The sequence below is a fragment of the Bathycoccus prasinos genome (genome assembly GCF_002220235.1).
Source record: "Bathycoccus prasinos genomic : Chromosome_1".
NCBI classification, from domain to species: Eukaryota; Viridiplantae; Chlorophyta; class Mamiellophyceae; order Mamiellales; family Bathycoccaceae; genus Bathycoccus; species Bathycoccus prasinos.
In genome coordinates this window covers 387,425-408,303 of record NC_024008.1, presented here as the reverse complement: position 1 = coordinate 408,303, position 20,879 = coordinate 387,425, and the positions used below count along the sequence as shown (strand labels likewise).

The window sequence follows — 20,879 nt, the reverse complement described above, 5'->3', positions numbered from 1 at the left end:
CGTTCTTTATATCATCAAAGTCTCCTGAGAAGAGTCTGGAATCTTGTCTGCGTATAAATTCAAAACGAATTGCACAATTAGAATAAAGGGATCTCTCAACAAATTCTGATATCAACATCATGACACCTTTAATGAAATTCCTCCGCGCGAACGTCCTCGAACTGTCCTACCTGACGGAAAAGAGAACGTTAATTCGCGATTGGCGTTTGGCGTTGCTCTATTACGCGTTGCTTGGTTTAGTCACCGCGTACGTCGTGACGTCTTTGGTCAATGGGAAATCGTACATCATGACGGAAGTGCCCACTGGGGTGGCGTCCGCGTGGGGGAAAGGCGAGAAGGAGTTTTACGATTTGCAAAAGGAATGGGATACTACCTCCGAGCAGTGTACGAATACGGCAGCCGGAAGCGACACCGGCACCGGCAAGTACATGTTCAATTATTCCGAGAGTTTTGTGTATGACAACGTGAAATGCGGATATTTCAATGCGGACGAGATGATATCAAAGTTACCGAGCGGGAACGTGATGTTTTTTGCGACGCACGCGCACCAGTCTTTGGTGGCGAGGTACAAAGCGACTGAAGTAGTCTTGCCCAATGGAACGGTGACGTATACGTGTCCGGAAGCGGCGATGGAAAGTAATTTTGGGGAAGCTGCACAGCAAGTTGTCGATGGCAGATGCATGCATTTGAAGGAGAATAACTACATCATTCCCGGTATGGAAGGGAGCAAGATGGCGTTCGATCACTCGTACGATACGACTTCTGGAGAGTATTCCGGGACGAAACCGAAAACCTACGTTCAAAAGAAAGATTCGGACGTGAATGAGTACGAGTTTGCGCCGGGTCAGTCGGTTGAGTTGACCATGAAGCAGTGGTTGGAATTGGCCGGCGTGGATTTGGACAAACCGTTTGACCAACAACCCGGAAATTTTGAAGGGACGTTGGAAGGGTTGACGGGAGGCGGTGCCGATTATTCAGGAAGGAGTATTATTTGGAGGCACGGGGGGTATTTAGGAAGGGGGACTGCTTTGAACAGTGCTGGAAAGTATCCTTACCCGCGTTTGTCTGGCGTTCGTTTGAACATTTTTGTGCGATATTTCAACTATGATTTGCACAAGAAAGTGCACACGGAAATGGGCGACGACGACGTGTACGCAATCGTCACCGTGTCGCCCGTTCTCGGATGGTTCTCAAAAGGCCAGGAAATTACGTACAGATCAAATCCAACTGATTTGACCGATCCGATTGACGCTGCCGACGGTGCACCCGAAGGGTATTACCAAGATATGTACAAGTATGGCATCTTGTTCGACATTCAACAAACCGGTTTGGTCGGTGCGCTGGATCCCGTCTTTATCATTTTAACTTTGACGTCTGGTTTGGTCCTGTTAGGCGTCGCGGGTACCATCGTCAATCTCCTGGCCAAGTTTGGCTTGGGTGACTTGTCCAAAACGTACAAGTCATTCATCCAAGAGGAGTGCGACATTCAATTGGAAGCGGCGAGATACACTGCGCAAAGTATCGTGGCGTCTAGAGCGTTTAAAGTTGCCGACAAAGACGGCGAAGGTCAGTTAGACTTTGCCGAACTCAAGGGAGTTGTCACGTCGTGCTTTTCCGATCAGTTCGCAAGCACAAACAGCAAAAGCAAGTTACAAAAAGAGCTCTTCAGCGACGAAGAAATTCACTCCATGACGCTCTTCTTGATGCGGGCTGCGGATCCTCATCTCGCGGATCGCATCATGGAAGGGAGAGAGAAAAATGTGGCGGAACTCGAGGCATCGACGCTTTCCTTGAACCAGTGGCAAGAACTTTCCACATCGGATTATATCGATCACGACAGTTTGAAGAATATAATCGCGAAAAACAAGGCGATGAAAAGGCTCCAAAAACAATACTCAAACGCGTAAAGTTTCTCTTTTTTAAGAAAGAGAGAGGAGGAGGAGGATGGACTTTCGAATGATTCGGATTATGACTACGATTTACAACTTTTGAATTCAATATTTTATTATTTATTACGAAGCTTCTTCACTACTTTACCGCGGAAGCGTTGCCACGTCCGGGATTGCGGTCGCTTTGGAAACGCCGCCAACGCCTAAGAACGCATTCATTTCGCTCGTACTTTTGATTTGAATGTACTGACTCTCGTCGATCATATCCAACGCTCTCGCTTCCATCGCGCCAATCGCTATAGCTTTCAAAGCTGACATTCTCCAACGCATAGCTTCACTCGTCGGCTCAAAACAATTTTTCGAGCCTATCAATGCTTCCGTGGAGGACGACATCAAACAGTCTCTCGCGAACCACGCGCGCGTGCCTAAACTTTGCGCCAATCGGTATAAAGCTATCCGTTTTTGGACGTCGTTTTCGTTTCCTCGAATCCCCGGAGTGTTTGCGAGCGCTTTCGCGATGGCTTCAGCCGGAGTACCGCGATACGACGAAGCCGAATAACAACTCATGCGGAGCTGCTTTTCGAATGTAATAGTACTACCATCTGTTCTGGAGGAAGAAACACTCATGGTAGCGGTACCGTCGACTATTTTAAGCTTTTTGAAGCGCGATTGGAGCAATTGGCTATTCTCCGTCTTCGTCTCTTGCATTATCTCCGCCGGGTAGAAGGACGCGTTCGCCAAAGCGTGAATTGAGGCTACGCACGACTTGTAGAACGATCGAGTCGTTAATATGTCCAAAGCGCTTAACATGAGTGCTTGAACTATAGCAAAAGAAGCAGCAGAGGAAGAGGGCGACAACGCAATTGCACAGAAAGTTCCCAACGCGTCCGCGGCAGCGGCGGATTCGTCGCTACTCCGTCTGTTCGAAGACATTGCCGTCGCATTTTCGACGAATATAGACGCGCACGTTTCAAAGGATATCGCATCCTCGGTATTGTCTCTTCGAATATCATTACTGTCAGATGCTGTTAACACTATCACCGCGCTACCGCACACCCTCGCCGCGCACGTTAAACTGGCAATGCGCATCGATCGTTCCTCCTCGCGTTTTTCGTTTTCTTCGTCGTCGTCTTTCTCATTTTTGAAAAGTACCTCTCTCAACTCATCGCTACGAAACACTTTCATCGCTACTCGCCTGTCTCGTTCACACAGCTCTCCCAAACTCTCTAGCGTTACCGCCAAAAGCAACGCGTCTTTACACTTCACGCTTTCGCGCGTGGTGTCCTCGAACGCCTCAATCTCTTTCCTCCTCACAATTTCTTCTTTCTCGTTTCCTTCTCTTTCTCCTCCTTCGGAGTAATCAGAAGACAACGCGGCGAGTGCAGTCAACGCTCGACTTTTCGCCACCGACGACGAGTGCGCGCACTTCCCCGTCGCCGCCATCCCCAAAACCATCTGTTTCACTCGCATCCTCCTTCTTTCGCCGATTTTCCCTCTTTCTCCCACCGCGGCGCACGCCGCCGTCTCCAACGCCGCGAGCACTCTCTCGTCGGAAGTTTCCAACATCCCTTCCAGAACGTCCGGAAGAAGCCGATCGAAAATCTCGTCCGCAGTAGCGCCGCTCTTCGCATCATCATCATCCGCGCTTCTTCCGCTTCTTCTCGCGCAATACTTCATAATCTCCATCAGCGCCACCGCGCACGCTCGACTCGTCAAAGTCGTCGCGTATATATTCTCCTCTTCTCCTTCTTCAAACGCGTCCTGTTTTGTTATTCCTTTCGCGAGCGCACCCAAGACTTCCTCACGAGCGCACCCGCCGCCAAGACTTCCTCTCTCGTCCTCTGCATCATCTGGAAAGAGGAGCAGTTCTATCACGCGGTCGCACTTGCTCATTTTTGCGACGAGTTCGCAGAGTACTTCCAGATTATTCGTATTATTCGTGTTGTTGTTCTCCCCGTTTTCTTCTTCTTTGTCGTCGTCGTCTTCTTCTTCTTCTTCTTCTTCTCTTCTTCGAGGAGCGGGACAACTGTAACTGTTCAGCGCTGTAAGGATGGTTCGGAACGAAAATTTGCGGACTATTTGCACGCAAACATCGTCGGACGGTTGATACGAGACCAAATGCACGTCTCTGGCCAAGTCGAGGAGCGAATCGGGGAGCGCGTTAAGGTGAGAATGAGTGGTCTCGGCGAAAGCGGCGACGGAAGCCATTGACTTTTTTTCCTCTCGATGTTGAGTTTTGCGTGCCTCGGGCACACTTCTTATTTGTGAAGATGTCGACGAACGAACGGCGTGAAGGCGAGAAAAGCGTGCACATGATATACGGTGTTTTTAAGGTAATATTAATTATAAGATTGACACGTGGAAGAATAAGACCTCTCACATTCTTCTTTTACATGACCATGCCGCCGTCGACGTGGATCGTTTGGCCGGTGATATACGCCGCCGCCGGATCCAACGCCAAAAATCTCACCATGCCCGCGATATCTTCCGGCTGACCGTATTTCCCGGCTGGAATTGTCGTCAAGATCTTTGCCTCGATTTCTGGCCCTAACTCTGCAGTCATATCACTCGCAATAAACCCAGGCGCGATGGCGTTGCACTGAATGTTTCTCCCGGCGTATTCTCTCGCGACGGTTTTCGTCAACCCAATCACCCCGGCTTTAGCCGCGGAGTAGTTTGCCTGCCCGGCGTTCCCGGTCACGCCAACCACGGAAGTGATGTTGATAATTCTCCCTTTCACTGGTTTCTTCTTCCCCATGATTTTACACGCCGCTTGCGTACACAAAAACACGCCGGTTAAGTTCAAGTCGATAACCTCTTGCCACTGGGCTAATTTCATGCGCATCATCAGCGTATCTCGGGTAATACCCGCGTTGTTCACCAAAACGTTCACCTCACCGAACGCGTCCACCGCGGCTTTAAACAACGCGTCGACTTCCTCTTGCTTCGCCACGTTCGCTTGCACCGCGATGGCGTCCCCACCGGACGCTTTGATGGTTTTGCACACTTCCTCGGCCGGTCCCGAGCTCGCCGCGTAGTTGACGACAACTCGGCAGCCTTGCGCGCCCAACTGCGTGGCAATAGCCGCGCCGATGCCACGAGAAGCACCAGTCACGACGCACACCGGACCATCCGCCGCCGCTTGGACAGTCATCGCGGACTTTCTGCCGCTGCTGCTGAAATGAAACGGAATCGAGGACGAGGATGGACTCATTTTTTTCCCCTGCATCCCTTGGGAACGCTTCGAGGCTAAGGACGAAGAACACGAGGAACGCGTTTTGGAGACGACGTTGCGTGCGATGTGGTGAGCGGAGGAGGACGTTGCGCGGACAGAAAAAGCCATGATGGTTGTTTCTTCGTATGTGCTGTGCTTTAATGAAGAATTCGTATTTTGGATAAGAGAGAGAAAAGTTCGTCCAAGACTGATTTTTTGTTTTGTGAAGTCAAAAATGTGTTCTTAAATTTCATGGTACAGCTATGTAAGGTAATAAACTCTCCTCTTGTTCGTAGAGCGACGACAACATTTCCATCCATCTCTCTTTCGTGGTGTTTCTTTTCAAATGCGCATCCGCAAACCTCCTCGTTTTTCTTTCTCTCTCTCTCTCTCTCTCTTCTCTCTCTCTCGCAATACAAACTTTCTCTCTCTCTCTTTCGTGTGTGTGTGTGTGTGACTAAAACGCTAAAAATTTTTACTCTCTCTCTCTCTCTTTATTTTAGTACGCTTGTTCGTCGTCGTCGTCTTCGTCGTACTCCTCCTCTTCCACCGACGCGTCTTGGTATTGCTGATACTCGCTGACCAAATCGTTCATGTTCGATTCGGCTTCGGTAAACTCCATCTCGTCCATGCCTTCGCCGGTGTACCAATGCAAAAACGCTTTGCGCCTAAACATGGACGAAAAGTCCTCGCCAACTCTCTTGAACATTTCCTGAATCGCAGTCGTGTTCCCGATAAAAGTGGCGGACATTTTCAAACCTTTCGGTGGGATATCGCAGATGGACGATTTGACGTTGTTCGGGATCCATTCGACAAAGTAGGACGAGTTTTTGTTTTTGACGTTGAAAAGTTGTTCGTCGACTTCTTTGGTCGACATGCGGCCTCGGAATAAAGCAGAGGCGGTGAGGTATCTCCCGTGTCTCGGATCCGCGGCGCACATCATGTTCTTTGCGTCCCACATTTGCGAGGCGAGTTCCGGAACGGACAACGATCTGTATTGTTGCGACCCTCTCGACGTGAGCGGCGCGAAACCAACCATAAAAAAGTGCAATCTCGGGAACGGCACCAAGTTCACCGCTAACTTTCTCAAATCCGCGTTCAATTGACCCGGAAATCGCAAGCAACACGTGATGCCACTCATGACCGCGGAAATCAAATGGTTCAAATCGCCAAAAGTTGGGTTGGTCAATTTCAACGTTCTGAAGCAAATGTCGTACAACGCCTCGTTGTCCAAAACCATGCACTCGTCGGCGTTTTCAACCAACTGGTGGATAGATAACGTCGCGTTATACGGCTCAACGACCGTATCGGAAACCTTCGGCGACGGCACGACCGAAAACGTCAACATCATTCTGTCCGGATACTCTTCGCGAATTTTAGAAATCAACAACGTCCCCATACCCGAACCAGTCCCGCCGCCCAACGAGTGGCACACCTGGAAACCTTGCAAGCAATCGCAACTTTCCGCTTCTTTTCTCACGACGTCCAAAACAGAATCAATCAATTCCGCGCCTTCCGTGTAGTGCCCTTTCGCCCAGTTATTCCCGGCGCCGGTTTGGCCGAAGATGAAGTTATCCGGGCGAAAGATTTGGCCGTACGGGCCGGATCTGACCGAGTCCATCGTCCCGGGTTCCAAATCGAGTAACACCGCTCTCGGAACGTATCGACCTACATAATATATAGTTGTGTGCGATAGAAGAGAGAAAGTGATGATAAATGTCAGCGCATGTGGCATCATTGATATGGATTCGCCAAACGCGACGACGATGCGCGAAATTTTCAAAAATCAAGGGGAACAAAAGAGAGCAACAATTTGGGGAGAAGAAAAACAAAAAATCAGAAACCCACCTCCGGTAGCTTCGTTGTAATACACGTTCACTCGTTCGAGCTGTAAATCCGAATCGCCGGCGTACGTGCCGGTAGAATCGATGCCGTGTTCATCGCAGATGACCTGTTGTTTTTTGATTCAGTGGTGGTTGGGAGAAAGAAAGAAAGAGTGTTCAGCGTCATACAATTGGTCTCGTCCTTTTCAAAACGTTCACCCAACGGGAAGAGAGAAAAATGGAAAATGGCGCTCATCATCATCGTCGAAGGAAAGAAAGGAACAAAGTTGTTTGACTCTCGAAAAGCGTACCTCCCAGAACTTCGCCCCGATTTGGTTACCGCACTGTCCGGCTTGTATGTGGACGATTTCACTGTGATAACATAAAGAGAGAGAGAGAGAGAGAGAGAGACGTCAGAGAAATTCTTCTTGGAAACAACAAGGGGAGAGGAAAAGCAACGGAAAAAAAAAAGAGCATTTTGCCCGTCGTGTGTAATGTGCCGACGAGGCGACCACGACGCGAACGAGAAAAGCGCGAAAGACAACGATATTCAAGCGCGACTAAAACTATATCGCATATTTTCTGCGACGTCAACGACGAAGAAGAGAGACGCACCGCATGGTGTTTGCTTTGGTGTTCTTTGCAAAGCAATTTGCGCGTAAAAGACGACTTTGTAAAATGAAGAGATTTTCAAAATTTATTCGCTCAATGCTCAACTGCTCAAAAAAGTCCCAAACGAAAGAAACCAAAATTTGGGCGAAAATGCAAAAAAGTGCCAAACGGGTGTCCTTCGTTTTCCCTTTTAATTTGCCTTTTCTCTGTAGCATTCATTAAACGAGGAGCAGTAATTTCTACTAAATGGATGGGTTTGCCCAGCTGTTGTTGTTCTTGTTCTTGTTCTTGTCGTTACGCGTGGTGGTGGTGGTGGTGGTTTTCGTTCGTTTTCCAAACTCCAGGCTCTTCTTCATGGCGAACGCGCCGAGGAAGTTGACGAGGCCGACGGCGAAGAGCGCTAAATTCGCGTGTTGCGAAAACAAAGCTAAGAAGAGTAAAGAAGTACCGACGAAGTAGCGTCCAGTGACCGTAGCTTTGTAAAAGCCAGTCTCGCCGTTTTCGGCGACCGCGCGATAGTAAAGACCAAAGGCGATGGCGGCGGTAGCGACGACGCGAAGCCAAACCGCCGAGGACAACGTCTCGCCGATCGGCACGACCGCGTGGAAAAGACGTCTCGGGAAGAGGAATAAACACACGCCGACAGCTAAAATATACGTCCCAGTGACCATCGCGGCGCGTTTGCACCGTTCCAGCTGCTCCGCGGATAAACTATTCTTTTCCTTCCGTTCGTAATACCGCTCCGCGTCGTCGTCGTCGTCGTTCGAAGCGCCGCCGTAAAACTTCGAAAACGTAATCTCCCCGGTCCTCTCGCTCTTCTCCGCCACCATCGGTATCCCAGTCATCGCGCGTTTATCCTTCACGTTCACTCCGGTATCCAGTAAGTGTTCCGGAGGCGGCATTTGCGTTTCGTCTATTTCCAAAACCTCCGGTCGCATGTCCAACGCGAATATCTTTCCTCCTTCTAAATCATCATCTAAATCATCACTCCTCCTCTTATTCCTCCTCCTCACGATCGCTTCTCCTCTCAGCGATCCAAACACGACGATGTCCCCGTTTTCCGTCGTTATCGAGGCATCTTTTTCGACGTTTCCGACGACAATAACGTCGCCGCTGTGTTCCACGTGCGTTCCTTTTTCCAAAGTGCAGTTGTAATACAAAGGCGCGTTCTTCGATCTCGCCGGGGGAATCGGCGCTTCTTTTGCTTCTTCAAATCGTCCGGGAGACGAAAAACAAACAACCCGACGAGGCTTATGAGTCGTCGTTGTTTTCATCGCGGATGATGAGAGGACGAACACCATCTCTCAAAAGCGGTCCATCTTCAAGGGGAAAAGTTTGTGGGGATTCGTCACTTCGATGTCACGGCATCCTTTTCGGGTCTCGTCGTCGTTCGTTTGCCGAAACCTTTATCATAACAACAACAAGAGGTGGAAGACTACCGCGACTCGAAGGAATACGCTCGGTGTGCTTCTCTTTTTCGTCCTCGTTCTCGTTTCTGTCGCGTTCTTCTCGTCGTCTTTGTCGTCTGTCTTTTCCTCCTTCGAGAGGATGACGACGACGAACAACAACAACAATGAAGAAGAAGAAGCACAACAAAAGTGCGCGAAAATCCTCGACCATCTCCGCTCGATGAACGAATCAGAGAGAGAGAGACAAACGCGTTTAGATTTGAGCGAGTGCGGTTTGCGCGCGGTACCGAAAGAGGTTTTGCGGTTACGAAATCTGGAATTTCTCAATCTCGGGAAAAACAAGTTGCACGCGCTGCCGGATTCGTTCGCGAAGGATTTACCGAACCTGAAGATCTTATTCTGCCTCGCGAACGAGTTCAGGAAAGTTCCAGAAGTTCTGGGCGAGATGGAGCACTTGTTCATGCTTTCGTTCAAAGCGAATAAAGTGCGAGAGATACCGGAGCAGTCGTTACCGATTGCGTCTTTAGGATGGTTGATTCTGAGCGATAACGAGATTGAAGTGTTGCCGAAGAGTTTAGGAAAGTGTCGAAAGATGAGGAAGTTGATGTTAGCCGGGAATAAAATCAAGGAATTGCCGACTTTTATGAGCGAATTGGTAAATTTGGAGTTATTGAGAGCGAGCGATAATCGGATCGAAGTATTTCCGGAGTTTTTGTACCGGTTGCCGAAGCTGGCGTGGTTGGCGTTCGCGGCGAATCCGTGCACGGAAAAAGCGGCGGCGAACGCGATGGAGAGAGGTACACGAGCGGTCAAACGCGTCGTTAATTTTGAGGATTTAGGGGTGGATGAAGGGAAAAAATTGGGCAGCGGCGCGAGTGGGACGGTGTATCGAGGAGAAATGGACGGATTCAACGTCGCGATTAAAGTGTATAATAACATGGGGAAAACGAGCGACGGGAGGCCGGAAGACGAGATGGCCGCCGCGAGTTTAGCGACGTCGACAACGAGTGATATAGTCGAGGGAGAACAAGATGAGCAAGAGGAAACCGTTGGTAGCGGCGGCGTCATCGAAACGTTGGCGAAATTCACCACCAAAGACGGCAAACGCGGTCTCGTGATGGAATACTTAGACCCGACGGATTGGAAAAACTTGGGCGGGCCGCCCAGCTTCGAAACAGTTACCCGAGACGTGTTCGATGAAAGAGAGGGAAAATTCACCGCGCGAGAAATTCTAGCCGTCGCCGTTAACGTCGCCAAAGGTATCAATCAGCTGCACAAAAATGGCGTCTGCCATGGCGACATCTACGCGCACAACATTCTCATCGACCGCGACGAGGATTACCCTTCGGCGAAACTAGGAGATTTCGGTGCCGCGATGTTTTTCGACGACGACGAGAATCCTCAATTTTCACAAATGGTTCGCGAGAACGAAGCCAGAGCGTTCGGGTGTTTACTCGACGACATGTTAGTCAACTACGACGGCACGCGAGGCGGCTCAAATACCGTTATGATTCGCGAGAACATTGAAGCCGGCCAAACGCAATACGCCGGCAACAAAATATTTATGGAACCGAAGAGTTACCGACCATCGACGCACCTCGATAACGACGAAGGCAAAACCGAAGGAGAACTCACGCCTGCGCAAAGCAGAGAAGAACGAGAACGACGACGAGACGAACACTTACAAAAAAGAACCCACGAGCGGCGCGAAGCAGATAAAGGACTCGTCTCCATAAACCTCCCAGAAGACGGCCACGAAAAAACCATCGCATCTTTGCGTCAACTCGCGGACAACCTCATGCACCCAACCCGCTCGGTTCGTCCCAAAAATTTCGAAGCAGTCGTCAAACGCGTCCAAGAAAGCGAGAAACTCTTCTTCGGCGACTATTACGCGAAAAAACTCGAAAGCCTCCAGATTCTCCAGCGGAGAAGGTACGACGTCGATCTTCTCAGAGATAGGAGTCTTTTTCGAAGGAAGGACCCTAAGCGCAGGGAGGAGAGAAACGATGACGACAAAGAGACAAAGTAGCACGTAGTAGTAGTAGTAGTAGTAGTATGGTAGTAGTAATACCTCACCAGCATCACCAGCACGTATACGCGCGTTTTTATTAGTAGACGAGAGAGAAGTCGTTACAACAAACAGACGTCACTTTTTTTATTTGGTCGCACATACGCACGGTCGCACGACAGACATGTTCCGCGGAAGCCTCCAACGCGCCGCCAAAAGGTCTCTGTTATCGGCTTGTGCTGCGCATCGGCAGCGGGCGAGTGTCAATGCCGCTCGCTCGAGCTACGCCTCGCTCGTCCCGATGGTCATCGAATCCTCCCCGAGAGGCGAACGCGCGTTTGATATTTTCAGTCGATTACTTAAAGAACGCGTGGTTTTTTTAAACGGCCCGATCCACGACGACATGTCCGCATTAATCGTCGCGCAGTTATTGTTCTTAGAGTCTGAATCCGTCACGGAACCGATACATTTTTACATCAACTCGCCCGGTGGAAGCGTGACGGCGGGACTTGGGATTTACGATACGATGAATTACGTGCAAGCACCGATACACACGTTAGCGGTTGGGCAGTGCTCGTCGATGGGGAGTTTACTCTTGTCCGCGGGAACGCACAGAAAAGCGCTACCGAACAGTCGGATAATGATTCATCAGCCGAGTGGAGGTGTGCAAGGGACGCAGTCGGACATTGCCATTCAAGCGTCGGAGATTTTAAAGTTGAGAGAGAAGGTGACGAATATTTACGCCGAGCACACGAAACAGAAGAAGGACGTGATCGCAAAGGCGTTGGAGAGGGATACGTTCATGAGTGCGGAGGAGGCAAAAGCGTTTGGGATCGTGGACGAGATCATCGTTAAGAGAGAGTAAAATGAGCGCAGGTGTTCGTGCGTGTAGTTGATGTCATCTTTATAAATATGCGTGTTGTAAATATAAAATATAATTTTTATCATTCCTTGTCTTTACCTACCTACTGTGGTAATCGGGAAGGGAGAATACGTGGTCGATCTCGGTTTTTAATTCTTGTCTTTCCTCCTCGTTTTGAGCGGCAGCGACGGAGAATAAGTGAACGCTTCCCAAATTATCGCCAACGGCTAATATTGGCGACGCGTTCGTGTTGGAGTAACTGACCGCCGTGAGACGTATGGCATTTTTCTTCTCATTCGTTTCTCCTCGCTCCTTCGATTTTTTTTGCTGAATACCTATTTCGTCAAACTTCTCTTCAAACCACGGGGTAGTTACGGTCAAAGATGCATCGTTTCGAGCGTTGTAGCTTTTAATGTTACTGCCTTTTTGCGCCACTGCTCGCTCGCACTTCCAAATACGTAACGTTCCATCGTCGTACACCGCGGCAAGTTTCCTCCCGTCGTTTGTATCCCACGCGATATCGTTCACTGGCGGGAGCGATACGGAAGACGCCGTCGACCTACTACTACTACTACTGCTGCTGCTCGCACCATAACCGTTTTGAACTCGCAAAGGTACCGGTGCGAATGAAAATATTTGCGACGTATCAGTTTCTTTGAAGATTGATGAAGATGTTTCTTGCCAGAGATCGTTTGCGTTGTTCGCGTGTGTATCTCGAGCTCGCTTGACGGAGTTTGCTTCGTGTTCCAGATCCGACACCCGAAAAACACGGACTGTTCCATCAGCAGAAGCTGTCGCAAAGACGCCGGGAACTGACGGATGCTTCTTAACTTGATATATCGCCGCGTACAACGATGAAATCGAGTGCGCTTTTATCTTCTTAGTGATCGTAAACATTTCGCTGTGCCCGTCATTTTCATCGAGCGAGCGTTTTGCGCAAACGAAAATATCTCCGCGTATGGTTCCAACGAGAAGGCAAGATTGGTCGATGACATCTAAGCACGTCGCTTGAATCTCTCGAGGATCATCGCAGACGAGACTTTTTCCTAGTATTGTTTCGCCACTCGACTCCAGAAAACGCTTTTCGCCTCGATCTTGACCGTCGCGTAAGATGCGCAAAGTGCCTATTGATTCGCTAGGAATTAATGCGCGCGCGTCCATTTTGAGAATCGCACCATCTGTAGAGCAACTTACAGCGGAGAACTCGCAGTGACTTTCCTTGTCGACGTTATCATCTAAGAATTCAACCGCCCAAACTTTTTCTTTGTGTGAATGCTCCGGTCGCGATTCGTAAAGGAGTCCTTGGTGCTGGTGGGAGGCGCTACCCTTCTTGTCGCCTCGAAACGCGATATCGAGGCACCGTATACTACCATCGAGGCATCCACAGAGCATGCGCCTGCTTTTATTCCTCAAATGCTCTTCTGCGTCGTTGTAATGGACGCTCTGAAATGCTATTGAAGTCACGGAACTTTCGAGAGTGAGTGATACCTCTGGTTTCGTGGCGTCTCGAAGCGTCCAAACGTGTACGGCGCCACGTTTCTCCAGATCCCTTTTATTGAAGTATTCGAGGTTGCGTTTGTTCTCATCTACGTTCTCGTCGTAGTCATCACCACGCAAAACAATATTTCCTGCATCAACAGATCCGTGACAGATGGCAACGACGCCATCAAAACGAGGGTGGAATCGAATCGCGTTGACTCTCTTCTCTTTTCCAGATTCGGAGGATGACGCCGATGGATACTTGTACTCGCACAAACGGGTCAGTTGCTTCGAAGCATCGAAGGGTAGTTCATCCCCATCGTGAAGCGTCCCTCTATACCGCAACGTTTGCTCTAGCATCAGACTTGCCCGAATCTGGCGATCAGCGATGATTTCCGCCTGTTTCAAGAACGCGCGACCAACGCGTTTTCTCGCCCGTCCCTGTGCTTTCCCTCCTTCCTTCCGCGTTTCCTCTTTTTGCCAACACGTCTCACTTTCCTTGGTTTCCGGTGAATCCGTAAACGTTTCGCGAACAACACAGGGGGTAGTATATGTTTGAGTCGAGCGGTGCACGTGTATTTCGGGATCAAACGGAACTCGTTTCTTCTTTATTCTCGTCTTTTTCCTCCTCCTCGTCGCCGTCGGCGGCGTCGCGAATTCGATAGGCGCCAACTCGATGCGCTTCGATTCTCTCGAACTTTGCCTTTCCCAAAGCTTGGAAAAGTCAAAGTTGAAAATATAATCGATATCATTATCATTCCCTTCCACTCTACTGTTTTCTTCTTCGTCTTCGCTCGAGTTACTCGTGCTTTCCTCGTCTTCGCTCGCGTCGAAAAAGCTTTCCTCCTCCTCCTCTTCCTCTTCTTCTTCTTCTTCTTCTTCTTCTTTCCCACCACCATCACCGCGAAAGACTTCGTTCTTCTTTCTCGTCCATCGACACGGTTCCAACAGCGACCTCGGCGTCACGTCCTTCCCGTTCTCGTCGCGTATCACTCGCTCGTTCTCCACCACTCCTCTTAACAGACTTTTATTCGTCGCGGTATTATTAGTATTTTTGGTCAAACTCTTCCTCGTGCAGGAGGAGTGCGTGGAGGAGTTCCCGGAGGAGATTCTCCTTTCTCGTGGTCTTTCTCCTCCTCCTTTTTTCCTTCTCTTTTCAGCGGCACTCTTCTTCACCACCGCGCTTTTGGAAGACAAAGAAAAAGAGGACGTCGACGTTTCGCTCGCGCGCCCTCCCGCCGGCGGCGCTGTTGTTGTTGTTGTTGTTGTTGTTGTTGTTGTTGTTTGCGACGTTCGTCTCATCGCATGTATTGCATGTGTTTTTTAAAGCAAGTTTGACCGCTTTTTTTGAAAAAAGAAAAAAAGAAAAAATTTGAAACCGAGAGCAACAGCTGTCAGTTCGAAAATTTTTGAAATCATCGAAACGCGATACAAAAAAAAGGGACGACGACGATACGGACGTAAACGACGGAGAAAGCCTCTCTTCCTCCCCTACGCGTCGTTAAAACTCGCGGTGGTCTCTGTCCGACGACGATAACCTAAAACAACCGAATACGTTTGTCGTCTCTCTTTGGGAACGTTTTGTATTTATTTATTTGAAAATTCAGTTAAAAATGTTTCCATCGATGATGGTGTCCGTGATGATGGTCGTTCGCTGCGGTCCTACGTCGTCTTCCTCCAGGAACAACAACGCGGGGAAGCGCCAGAACGGCGCGGGGGTTGTGCTGCCGCCGAGAATGCCAAAAGGTCGTCGGATTTTATTAGTTAAGACGAAACCACGGCAGCAGCAAAGAGTGCAATTCTCAAAGTCGTTTTTTGATTCCCTTTCGGGAGGAGGAGGCGTTTTTGGTGCAAAAACACCACCGCCACCACCGTCAAAGCGTACGACGACGACGAAGGAGCGGGACGAGACATTCTCGTTGAAAAAGACGAGCACAGACCACGAGGACGACGACGAATACACGATGATCGACCCGCTCTCTCCATCGTTCCTGGGTTCTTTCCCGAACGAATGGCAAAACAGCAACGAGAAGTTGCGGTTGGTTTTAAACGCCTTCGAAGGGTGTTCCCGGACGGCGATGTTGTCGCTCGGACCGATACAGGCGTGCGTGAGCGCGCAGGCTTTGTTGGTGTTTGTGAGCGAGCAAAAGAAACAGAATAGATTGGAGAACTTTTTGAACGATTTTTGGCAAGGGAAGGTTGCGTTGGCCACGGAGCGAGTGAAGGGGAAGATGTCCGTGGACCGAGCGTTGTTGGAGAGGCACTTCGACAGAGAACGAACGGAGTACGAAGGAAAATTGGCCAATATGAGAGGAGAAAACGCGGCGGTTAAAAGTCGTGCGGAGATGACGCGTCGGGAGATGTTTGAGACGAAAGGGCTGGTGAGGAAAATGCAAGAGGATATTGAAGAGTTCAAGTGTCTCGTGGAGATACAAAAGGAAGAGATGGAACAGTTCAAGAAGAACGAGTACGCGTTGAAGTGCAAAACGGAGCAGCAGTTTGATTCGATGTACCAAACATTTACGAAAGATTTCGTTTTGTTGAGACACGCAAAAAAGCAACAGGCGAAGGCGCATACGTTTGAAATCGAACGACGCGACCGAGCGGAGAAGGTCTTAAAGGCGAAGACGGCGCAACAATTCGATAAAATGTACGAAACGCTGGTGAGAGATATCGCTATGAAAGATCACGAGATCGCACAGTTGCAAACGCAGTTGAGCGCGTACGAGGATGATTTGAAGGAGAAGGAGAAGATGATAGAGGGTATGGAGGTGAAGTTACGCATGGCAAACGAGGAGAAATCAAGAATAGAGCGAGCGTTGATTAGTGCGAACCATCATCACCAAACTGAAATCCAGGAATTGAACGTGATTATTACCGGTTTGTTGGATTCGATTCAAACGCTCGAACGCGAAGCGGCGGAAGAGGAGGTCCGCAAAGAACGCATTTGGAGCGAAAAGACAGCTGAAATCGAAAGTTTGAAACAGAAGGTGATGGACTTACGCATTGATCATTCCGTTGTCGAGCATAGAATGGAATTGGCGCGTCAGCAGTTGGAGAAGGAATACGAAGAAAAGAAAACGGAAGTTTCCGTGGAAGCGGATACGAGAATCGTCAACACCATCGAAAGAGTCGCTCGTGCGCAGTTTGAGAGATTACACGATATGACCGTGTTGAAGAATAAGTTTGTCCGAGATCACGAAAACGAGATGGAAGCGTTGAAAGCGTCGGTAGAGATTAAAGAGCGAGAGATTGTCGAGAATTCGAAGAAGGCGGAGGAGAAAATCGAAGCCATCGCGAGGGAACTCGCCGAGGCGAAAGATTCATACGCTCGCGAGTTGAACGTTGTTTCCGATTTATCGTCTTCTCGCGCGATAGAGATTGAAAAGCTGAAAACTGAAATATCAGACGCGAACGAGAAAGAGCGCGAGATTGTCGAAGAGTTGAAGACGGTGCAATCGGCGCTTTTTGAGGAGAAGGCAAAAGTTGCACGCGTTGAACAAGGCTCGAGCGAGACGTTGAAGCAAGCCGAATGGGATTTCTTCTCGGAGAATGCCAAATTAAAACAAGTCGAGCACGAGTTGGAATTAAAGTTAGAGCACGCAAACTTAGAGAAGCATCAGATTGAGAGGGCGTTGTATTCCTCCGCCGCGCACGAAAACGAGCTTCAAGAGAAAGTCAAGAGCATGAAAAATTCAATCGCGAAAGCGGCGAAAGAGGTGGAATATACCGAAGCGAAGCTGGAACAATCCAACTTAGAGAAGTTTCAGATTCAAAGAGCACTCATCACGAGAACGAAAAACGAAGAAGAATTGCGCGAAGAAGTCGTAAATATGAAAAATTCCGTCGAACAATGGGCGAAAGCGGTCCAACTGTCCGAGGAGAAATTGGAGCAATCCAACCTCGAGAAATTTCAAATCGAAAGGGCGCTCATCACGAGAACAAAGAACGAAGAGGAACTCTCGAAGAACGTGCAAGATTTGACCGCGCGTCAGGTATCGTTCGAGACGCAGTTTCGAGCCGCGCGCAGAGCAGCAAAAGCGGAGAGAAACGCGCTGTACGCGCTCGCGAGAAACGAAAACGCGAAAGCGCATAAACGAAATTTTGTGACGGATACGAAAGATATAGAGAGCGAGCGTTATGCGCAATACGCGCAGATGCGCGACGACCTGGAAGGTATGCAAAGAAAAGTGAAACTGGCGCAAACCGCGTGCGAGGCCGAACGCCGTGCGCGCGAAGTCGCAGAGACGGAACGAGATTCTGCCTTGCTCGAACTGAGCGCGTCCAACGCTCGTCTCGTGGAAGAGCAGCAAAATGTCGGAAAAGAAGAAGCGTCTTCGTCTTCTTCAACATCGGGCGAGAGTAGAGAAAGTAGAATGGAAGCGCTCGTCCGCGAAAACGAAGAATTAATTGAACGCGTGAAACTGCTCGAAATCGTTGCTCTAGACGCTCGAGAGCAAGAAGCTTTGGCAGTTAATCGATTGGAAGCGATTGAATTGAAAGCTCGAGAGAGACGAAATCGCGTGTCGAGCGCGATCGACTCGCACGGCGAGATAGAGAAGGAAAACAGAGATTCAAACTCGGGCGCGAGAAGTTCTCATTAAATATCGTGTAAATTTATTTTAACAAACGTACGTACAGATCCCGTTCCTAAAGGTATCTACATCATATCGCAGTAACAATCGACAACACTTACAACACACTACTATTAAAATTGCTAAAGCATGAATAAACATTAATTCCCACCGTGATTGCCGTGGAAAAAGTTCGACATAAACCCGTGACCACCATGGCTCGCACCGTTATTGCTCTCCGCGTGGTGGTCTTCGGACACGACGTCGTCGCTATTCGCAGCATCCAAAACGGAATCATTTGATTCTCCATCAGAGCTTTCTTCCTCATTCGATGCATCGTCACCATCCGCCTCCTCGCTTGAAGACGCGCTTGTTCCTTTCTTCTTCTTGCTAGTGCTGCCGGCGGCAACGCCCGGCAACTCGAGATGGTACGAATGTGCCAACGCAATTGCCGCGCGTTGTACGACTGAAACGTCGTCCTTCTTCGCAACCGTCTTATCAAACTTCTGCAAAGTGACCGATGCTTTCGCAGCGGGGCGGTTCCCATGAGATACTTTTCCAGCAACTTCCAAGATACCGCTACCGCCGTGCAACGCGTCGCTCTCGGCGTCGCATCCACACACGGATAAGCCGACTCGCGCACACTGCTGGTTTGCTTTCGTGCGATGTCGTCGAACAGCCGCGTCCGAGGCCAAAATCGCGGCCGTAGCAATTCGCTCGGCTTTTGTCGCTGCCTGATCGTCTCTCGATTTTGGCGTCACGATGCGCAGTTTCTTCGTCGCTTCCAAAACGAGCATGACGTCGCGTTCAAGTTCCCAACTGTGGTGCGGCGCCTCGCCGAATTCTCTAGAGGTTTGGTAATAATCCGCCTTCTCCCAGTAGTGCCATTGCGATGACCCTGAACGTAAATCCGATTCCGTTCCGACGCCATAGACGGTTACTTGGTCGCAAATTTGCAAAGCTGCAAAAATAGCCAAAAATCCTGAACTCGGACTTCCTTTTCCGGCGTACTCTAGTTTGCGCACGCTCTCTAACGCGGTTTTATAATTTTGGAGCAATTTACCCGCCTGCGCGATGGACGGGTCGGTCATTTTCACAAAACTCACGTCGCCGCGTCCAGATTTTCGCAAACGCTGTTGCAACGCGAAGTGATCGCCCGGCACAACTCGAGTACCAACTAACGTTACCCCGAGCTCGAGCGGCATGACGTTGGCAACTTTATTACTATCGATTTGCGTGTTTGAATATCGTTGCGTCCAAATCGAGTTGAGCGTACGCAAGGTAGTTTTATTCCCGACAAAACGATCAAAACCAACCGTTGGAGCGTTGTTCATCCGAATAACCGCAGAGTGCCCGTCGATTTCTTTCCCGTTCAAGTCGAGTAAAAGCCTTTGCGAGTTACCAACCACCGCGCACGTTTTGAAATCGCGATTGTACCTCGGCGCAAGTTTCAGCATTTCTCTCGCGTGCTTCGCCCCTGTGTTTGCAACTTTATATAACGCTCGACCTAAACTTTGTGGAATGCCATATATGGACGGAAACGACAGCTCCGATGCCATATCGCGTCGAAAGACGTCCGCTTTTTTCATCATCAAGTCTTTCAAATTTGCCTCGCGATTGATGTCCTCCGCTCGATTTCGCAGTTGTTCGAGCCATTTGCTTTCAGCTGACGCCCCGGCAGACGCCGCCGCGCGAATTTCTTTCAACGCCTTCTCGTACGCCTCCGCAGTGACTTTATCCTCCTCGTTACCGATGCTCAAATCTTCGAGAGCGTGCGCCAACGCACCGTCTAAAAGCGTCGATCTATCAATCGTTGATATGAGAAAATCATCCATATCTGCCTCGCCGGTAATCTCTTCTCTTTGATTCTTCGTCATCTTCTCCTGAATCTCACTCGCGCGTTCTCTATCTGTCACGTCTAATTTCATTCTTTCCCTATCCGCATCAATTGTCGTTCCTGCACTCCCTCCGCATTTCGATTCCGCTTTCAACGCCGTCGCAATCAAATGATACGCCGCTCTCCTCGTGGCAATCCTATCCTTCGAGATCGACCTCGCCGCCACCACCGTACAATCAGTGCACCCTCGACTCTGCAATCTCTTCTGACACTGCGCGTTTTGCTCTTTAATCCGCATAACTCTAGAATAACACGCCGACGAGCACTGCGTGTAATCCGTCACGTGACACTTCGCCTTCATGATATCTTGCAACTCTTTCACCTTCTCGTTCGCCTCTCGCAACTGCGCTCGCAACGCGGCTATTTCCACGTCAATTTTCGACGAACTCGCTTTCTTCAACGCTTTCTCATCGCAACCGGCGATAGATTCGTCGATCGCTGTGTTGCTCGATTTCATCGACTCGCACTCTTCCGAGCAATCCGGACATTGTTGTCGTTCTCTCGTCGTCGTCGCGCAGTGACATCCATCCTTGACGTTCTCACTCATCATCGCATCACGACCACCACCACCGCCACCACCTCCGAAAGTAGTAGAAACGCGCGACGAGAACGCCAACGACGACGGATGATCGTAACGACCTTTACCACCATTTTCACCACCGCCTGTAGTCGCCGCAGTCGTTCTAAACACCATCAAAACCAAACCCAAAATCAGAAGCGACATCATCATCATCATCACCAAGCGCCTCGCGCGTCGCTCGCGTTTCGGTGTCATCCTGAACGTCTCTTTGTCCATTATTACTGCGAGACAAAAAAGCGACCCCCCCCCGTGCTCGTAACAGTAGGCAGCGCTCTGCTTTACTGCGTTTTGCGAGTCAACAACGCAGCAGGTACTTTTGGCGCATGTATGCTTCAAAAGTAGGCAAATGCAAAGTGTTTAGGGTGTTTGGTCTTTTTTTCTCGAAACGGCTGAAAACGCCTTTGTAAAAACGCTTGACTTTTCTTAACTTTTGATCACACACGAAAACACGCACGCAACAGCGCGTTGCGCATTTTTGTGAAAAGAGAAGAGAGCCAAATCCAGGGGAGACATAATATACGCGCGAAATTAA

At 49.6% G+C, this 20,879-nt stretch overlaps 10 protein-coding genes across 10 annotated transcripts; 4 read left to right on the top strand and 6 right to left on the bottom strand.

Moving 5' to 3' along the window:
* Positions 1 to 119: 119 nt before the first annotated feature.
* Positions 120 to 1,907, top strand: Bathy01g02170 (predicted protein; the record flags this gene model as incomplete). Its single annotated transcript, XM_007515377.1, has 1 exon — positions 120 to 1,907. The coding sequence occupies one exon, from the start codon at positions 120 to 122 to the stop codon at positions 1,905 to 1,907; it is 1,788 nt and encodes a 595-aa protein (XP_007515439.1).
* A 126-nt stretch (positions 1,908 to 2,033) lies between these two features.
* Bathy01g02160 (unknown protein) lies at positions 2,034 to 4,097 on the bottom strand (the record flags this gene model as incomplete). The annotated part of the gene is made up of 1 exon (XM_007515405.1): positions 2,034 to 4,097. The coding sequence occupies one exon, from the start codon at positions 4,095 to 4,097 to the stop codon at positions 2,034 to 2,036; it is 2,064 nt and encodes a 687-aa protein (XP_007515467.1).
* Positions 4,098 to 4,278: 181 nt separating this feature from the next.
* Positions 4,279 to 5,232, bottom strand: Bathy01g02150 (3-ketoacyl-(acyl-carrier-protein) reductase; the record flags this gene model as incomplete). The annotated part of the gene is made up of 1 exon (XM_007515268.1): positions 4,279 to 5,232. One exon carries the CDS (start codon positions 5,230 to 5,232, stop codon positions 4,279 to 4,281), a length of 954 nt encoding a protein of 317 aa, XP_007515330.1.
* Positions 5,233 to 5,602: 370 nt separating this feature from the next.
* On the bottom strand, positions 5,603 to 7,546 carry Bathy01g02140 (predicted protein; the record flags this gene model as incomplete). The annotated part of the gene is made up of 4 exons (XM_007515040.1): positions 5,603 to 6,771; positions 6,952 to 7,054; positions 7,238 to 7,298; positions 7,542 to 7,546. The coding sequence occupies 4 exons, from the start codon at positions 7,544 to 7,546 to the stop codon at positions 5,603 to 5,605; spliced, it is 1,338 nt and encodes a 445-aa protein (XP_007515102.1).
* Positions 7,547 to 7,780: 234 nt separating this feature from the next.
* On the bottom strand, positions 7,781 to 8,839 carry Bathy01g02130 (unknown protein; the record flags this gene model as incomplete). Its single annotated transcript, XM_007515416.1, has 1 exon — positions 7,781 to 8,839. One exon carries the CDS (start codon positions 8,837 to 8,839, stop codon positions 7,781 to 7,783), a length of 1,059 nt encoding a protein of 352 aa, XP_007515478.1.
* A 247-nt stretch (positions 8,840 to 9,086) lies between these two features.
* On the top strand, positions 9,087 to 10,976 carry Bathy01g02120 (serine/threonine protein kinase; the record flags this gene model as incomplete). The annotated part of the gene is made up of 1 exon (XM_007515596.1): positions 9,087 to 10,976. One exon carries the CDS (start codon positions 9,087 to 9,089, stop codon positions 10,974 to 10,976), a length of 1,890 nt encoding a protein of 629 aa, XP_007515658.1.
* A 163-nt stretch (positions 10,977 to 11,139) lies between these two features.
* Positions 11,140 to 11,820, top strand: Bathy01g02110 (ATP-dependent Clp protease proteolytic subunit; the record flags this gene model as incomplete). Its single annotated transcript, XM_007515558.1, has 1 exon — positions 11,140 to 11,820. The coding sequence occupies one exon, from the start codon at positions 11,140 to 11,142 to the stop codon at positions 11,818 to 11,820; it is 681 nt and encodes a 226-aa protein (XP_007515620.1).
* Positions 11,821 to 11,916: 96 nt separating this feature from the next.
* Positions 11,917 to 14,598, bottom strand: Bathy01g02100 (unknown protein; the record flags this gene model as incomplete). Its single annotated transcript, XM_007515283.1, has 1 exon — positions 11,917 to 14,598. One exon carries the CDS (start codon positions 14,596 to 14,598, stop codon positions 11,917 to 11,919), a length of 2,682 nt encoding a protein of 893 aa, XP_007515345.1.
* Positions 14,599 to 14,909: 311 nt separating this feature from the next.
* On the top strand, positions 14,910 to 17,900 carry Bathy01g02090 (hypothetical protein; the record flags this gene model as incomplete). The annotated part of the gene is made up of 1 exon (XM_007515447.1): positions 14,910 to 17,900. The coding sequence occupies one exon, from the start codon at positions 14,910 to 14,912 to the stop codon at positions 17,898 to 17,900; it is 2,991 nt and encodes a 996-aa protein (XP_007515509.1).
* A 131-nt stretch (positions 17,901 to 18,031) lies between these two features.
* Positions 18,032 to 20,563, bottom strand: Bathy01g02080 (predicted protein; the record flags this gene model as incomplete). Its single annotated transcript, XM_007515048.1, has 1 exon — positions 18,032 to 20,563. The coding sequence occupies one exon, from the start codon at positions 20,561 to 20,563 to the stop codon at positions 18,032 to 18,034; it is 2,532 nt and encodes an 843-aa protein (XP_007515110.1).
* Between the last annotated feature and the right edge of the window lie 316 nt (positions 20,564 to 20,879).